Source organism: Nicotiana attenuata, chromosome 3 (genome assembly GCF_001879085.1).
Source record: "Nicotiana attenuata strain UT chromosome 3, NIATTr2, whole genome shotgun sequence".
Taxonomy (NCBI): domain Eukaryota; kingdom Viridiplantae; phylum Streptophyta; class Magnoliopsida; order Solanales; family Solanaceae; genus Nicotiana; species Nicotiana attenuata.
The window spans coordinates 61,636,181-61,641,846 of NC_031991.1; the positions used below are offsets into that span (position 1 = coordinate 61,636,181).

The 5,666-nt window shown below is 34.1% G+C and overlaps 1 protein-coding gene across 1 annotated transcript; it reads right to left on the reverse strand.

Moving 5' to 3' along the window:
• LOC109223897 (copper transporter 5.1-like) lies at window positions 633-1,162 on the reverse strand. The gene has a single exon (XM_019388372.1). It carries the CDS (start codon window positions 1,083-1,085, stop codon window positions 633-635), a length of 453 nt encoding a protein of 150 aa, XP_019243917.1. The 5' UTR covers window positions 1,086-1,162.

Here is a 5,666-nt window from a genome sequence, read left to right on the forward strand (position 1 = left end):
CTCCTTGCACTGCGTGGTTGCAAGGAGCATGGGAACTACGAGGAGACTACTGGTAATTCCTTAAAATATTTACATGTATTTTTATCGAACTATATTTATATATGTTAATTTAGTTAATGTAGTTTATTATATTTGTAGGGAAAAAATATGGGAGGAAGATGACTCATGATGAGTTCTTCATTGAGACTCACATCCGGAAGAAGAAGGCACTGACAGATCCAAGTAGATGGGTCGAGGACCATGCGGAGGCTACATATGTAAGTTTCATAACGGAAAAGGGCCTAAACTATCCCTATTGTTTACTAAATGGTTTACAAATACCCTCCGTCCATCTATTCGTCCGAAAAAGCACACAACGTTATTTATATACCTAAAACTACCCCTCCTTTTAACGGCAGCAGATGTGGGCCCCACTTTTAATGCATTAGCAATATTTTATTGGGCCACGTGGCTCCTAATTTCACTTCATACATATGGGTATAGTATACCCATCCCATTTGTTTGACCCGCCATCTATTTGACCCGCGCCATCTTCCAAAAAAAAAACATCTTCATTATCATTTTTCCATATAAATTCTATGGGTAAAACAAGAACCAAACTCATTACAAGTAACATTAATATTCAGAAAATTTCAAGCACATGCACATTGATTATCAACTACCATAACATCCTCTTCACCGGTCCTAAAAAGCAAATATCCAATCGACAGACCCAAAACGATGGAAACAAAAACGCCGCCGTTAAACGACATAATAGCCAACATAAGCATATACCCAATCGCCGAATTAATCCCAAATAGAATCGCCGTCGCAAATCTCGCCGAATTCCACACACTGCCGACAGTCGGAAAAGAGTAAAGAAGAGGGGTATTCACGGCGGCGTTGGACGACGGCGGAGGATAGTTTTTCTTGGATTTTGAAGAGAGAATCTTGAATCGTTGATGGCGATCTTCCATATACTGATAAATAACGGAGACGATGAAACAAGCGAGTAAAGCGAGGGCATAGCTTGACCAAGAATCAGTTCTCCAAAAATCAAACAAAAGAGTCACTTTGTTACCCCAGTAAAAGGTCATGTGCATCATTTTTGCTTTGATTTTGGGTTTTTGGATTTGTGATCGGAAGAGGAGGAGTTTGAGGTGGGGGTTTTGAGGAAGATGATGGGTTGGTTTTAGATTGTTTGATTTATTGGAAAAGTATGGACCTTTGAATTTGTTGCGTCTGGTTTTTTTTGTTGGGGGTGGGGGTGGGGGTGGGGAGTGTTGGAGTGAGAATGGTGAGAAGGTGGGGAGAGATTAAGAAAAAGAGAAAGTAATGGATCAGGAAAATAATTGGGCGGGTTTGGTTAATGGGGCAAATATTTGGATTCTGAGCAGAGCCACGTGGCCCAATAAAAAAATGACAACACATTAGAAGTGGGGCCCACGTGCTGCGCCGTTAAAAGGAGGGGTACTTTTAGATATAAAAATAACGTCGTGTGTTTTTTTTTGGATGGATAGATAGACGGAGGGTATTTGTAAACCATTTAGCAAACGATAGGGGTAGTTTTGACCCTTTTTCCGGTTTCATAACTACTATAAATGTTTATAATACCATATAGTTAATAATTTTCTATGTTCTAAATAAAGGGTCGCTACAAGATTAATGTGGAGGAGTACACTCAGAGCTTGCCACCGAATGAGCAAGGCGAGCGACCACCCCTTTTAGACGAAGAAGCACAGAGGATATGGTTGGATGTTATCGGTGGTCCTAATAAGGGGATAGCATACGGCCTTCCAGAGAGATCATTTTGGTGCTACAAGCCTGGATTGCAAGGTATAGGGACTTCCTCCCAAGGCGAGGCAATTGATAGGTCGACTATCTCGTCTATGGAACAGAAGATCGCAAAGCTGACAGCAGAGCTTGAAGAGACAAAGGCTAGAGAACAAAAGAGAGATGAACAATTGGGTACCCTTCAAGTTCAGCTAGAAAAGAGGGACGAACAATTTAATCTCCTTCAAGGTCAGCTGGCCAATCTTCTTGCTAGTGGTGCTTTCCCCATTCCCCGGTCTCCTGAGCCTTCCCCATGTGCTAATCCTTCTCGTCGTGATTTTTTGAACCATGCCGGCGATGAAGGTTCTAGTAGTGAAGATGGAGATGATGCATTATAAAACACTCATTGAATGGTGTGTATTGCTAAACAAAGTATTGAACTTGTCAATATTTAGTTAGGACTAGTTTTGAATGATGATTGTATTGTTGATATTATTTTGTTATTGAGCATTTGTATAGTTGTTGTTGTGGTTGGCGTTGTTGTTATTAGAGTTGTTGTTAGGGGCGGACCCACATGGTGTCAAGAGGGTTCATATGAATCCGCTTCGTCGAAAATTTATACCATATATAGATATAAATGACATCTAAAACAGAACAAAAGATATGGTAATAACATTGAACCCGCTTAACAGTACAGTCGTTGTGGCGTGATGGTCCAAGCGAGTTCAACACTACTGGAATGTCCAGTGTTCGATCTCTCGGCTCAGCACATTCCTTGCTGTTTTGGACAGTACTTGGCTTTATGCTTGAATGTTTACTTCAAACTTAGTTCAAAGTTGATCTATTTTTCTCACATGATTTTCAGCAAAACATACCACAATATTTATTGAAATGATTTATTATTTTGTAGTTTAATCTAATTTGGTCTATATTGAAATTGTTTATTTGTACCATGTTGTCTTTTTTTTTATTTTATATTATTATTATTATTTGGCTTATAAGCTCTCGTTATATCCACTTATTTATATTAGTCTAGTTTATTTCACAACTCTTTCGTTCGATTATTTTGTTTCTTGTAAACAACAAATTTGTTTTCCTCATATATCAAGGACAAGAATTCATTTTTTGTTATGTGTCGCGGAGTTTAAAATAATTTCAATTTGTTAATCAATCTTAAAAATTTTAAAGCAAAATTTGTCAAATTAAATAGATAAATTATCTTAAAGATAAATTTAAATAGTTGTTTAATTCTTTTATTAAAAAATGCATTACTTTTTAAAAAATAAAAGCACAGAATTAAAAAATGACTTTTTTTGAGATAGATAATAAAAAGAAGAAAAACATAGTAGCTAGCAAACATTGCTTGTTATGATGTTGATTTTATTGGCGGCTATCGTCGTATTAATTTGAACCCGTTTATATAAAATTGTGGGTTCGCCACTGGTTGTTGTTGTGGTTGTTATTAGCGTTGTTGGTTAATTGTTGTTGTTGTTGTTGTTGTTAGTTAATTGTTGTTGTTGTTGTTAGTTAATTATTATTGTTGTTAGTTAGTTAATTGTTGTTGATTAGTTATGGTTGAATGACAACAATGTAATGCTGCCATTATAGGATGGATATTGGTTGTAATTGGCAGGTGGTGTAACTTAAAAGCGGGCATTTTCTGCCTAGTTTTTACCCAGAAAACCGACCGAAATCGGTCGGACTTTTTTTTTTGCCTTGAAATTCAATATTTCCGATCGAATTCGGTCGGAAATTACAAATTAAATCTCCAGATTTTTGAAATTTCCGATCGAATTCGACCGAAAATTATGAATTTAAATTTATTTATTTAAATAAATTAACAATTTATTATAATTTACAAATAATTATATATTTAAATAAAGTTATTATTTATTTAAAATACCAACCTATTTCGGTCGGTATTTGAAAATTGAATAATTTATTTTTTATTATTACTGACCAGTTTCGGTCAGTAAATGGTGTTTGACAGTCAGTCAACGCTTTGAAAATACCGACCGATTTCGGTCGCAACACGTTAGCGACCATCATTTTTCTGACTAATTAAAAGCGGTCGGAAATCGGTTGATTTTTTACAATTTACGACCGATTTCGGTCGGTTTTCTTGGACGAATTTAAATAGTTTTTTTAGTAGTGATTAAAGCTAAATTGGTTTTATATAAGAAAGCATGATATTTTCTTTGGCACTGTAAAAAAAAAAAAAATTATGACATATAAATTGGGACAAGTGGAGATACGTTTCGGATCTATATAAAGCCCTGCAATCAGCTGTGGCGTGGTAATTCTCATTCTATAAAATGTTACTACATAATTTTTGAGAATTTGGTTCATGTATCAAAGACTTTGAAGGTCAACTTAATATTCGAAAGATTACTCTATAGCAACTATCATATATAACAAAATATTTTTGTCAGAATAAATATATTCTTATTATTTCTTATTGATAATCAAATCATTAACAAATCTAGAATTAAAAAAAAGTATATTGAAAAAGTCAATACAGATATTAATTTCTTTCATCCAAATAAACTTATCTCAATTTCATCTTCATCGCCACAGCTTGTAATTGAGAATTAATACTTTTTTAGTTCTTTATTTGTTCACTTAACGCTGTCTTTAATAAAAGAGGTACCATTAACTAATAATTCTCGTGAGATTTCAAATTAAAGTTTAATTTCTTACAGTATGCAAGTGATTTTTTTTCCGTCTCTAAATGTGAACACCAAATAAACCGAACACTCAAATCCAAATAAAACAAAAGGCACTTAAGGAATTAAAGTAAATTCTTCCATGAGAAAATTTAAGAAGAGTTATAGATATATTCCCTACTTAAACCCACGTCAAATTGTACCTTTCTCTACATTATTAGTATTTCAATTTACTCAGCATTCCAAGAAATCCTTACTCAGCATTCCAAGAAATCCTATCCATCTATCCATAATTAGAATCACCAAAATGGATAATAAACATTAAATAATCCAGCTAGTTTGATTACTTTCCATTTACTACAAGGTAACTAAACAACTATTGATGAACAGAACAACGGTTAGTAATATTATATTATTTTTGTGTCATATTCTCTTTTAAGAGTTAAATATGTCCCCTACTTAACCCAATCTCAAAATGTACTGTACTTCTTTTCCAAATATCCTCTTAATTTATTAGCATTCCAAGAAATTCATCTGTCTATAATAGAGTCACCAAAATGGATAATAAACAATCCAACTAATTTTATTACTCACCAATTAATTAGGTAACAAGATCACTATCATTGAGATCTAACAGGAAATACTATTATTATAAAATGAACAAGACAACAGTTTTAATATTTTTAATAGCATAATATCTATTAAATAAGTATATATGTATAATCGGTTGTGACTGGTGAAATTCGCAAGTGTCCAACAAAAAATATGTTTGTGAAATTAATTTTTCAAGCCATCCCCTAATATACTATTTTTTTTATTTTTATATTTTTGCTAATGACCAATTCCCGTTGTTGTAGGTTAGTAATTATCAGTAGGTGAAAGCGTTCCGTCCACTGGCCGTCAGCAACCCCGTTCCGGCATGTCGCGGTAGGTGAAAAGCCTACGTGGAAATTGCTGAATTTCAAAAGGTCAACTTTGAACCACAATTTTGACAAAAAATAAAAAAATAAAAAAATAAAAAAGAAGTTGAATACCAAATTACCCATCACCTAACCATAAGACCTCAAAGCCCCATTCCCTGAACTACTCTCAGTCTCACCAACCACAAACTCCCATATTTCTAATATCTCAAAAAATAAATAGAAAATCAAGTTTCCAAAAATTGCCCCTTAACAACCCTAAATACCCATCAACTCCTTTTCACCAACCACACTCTGTATCTTTGGCTCGTATTTATATTCCTCTATC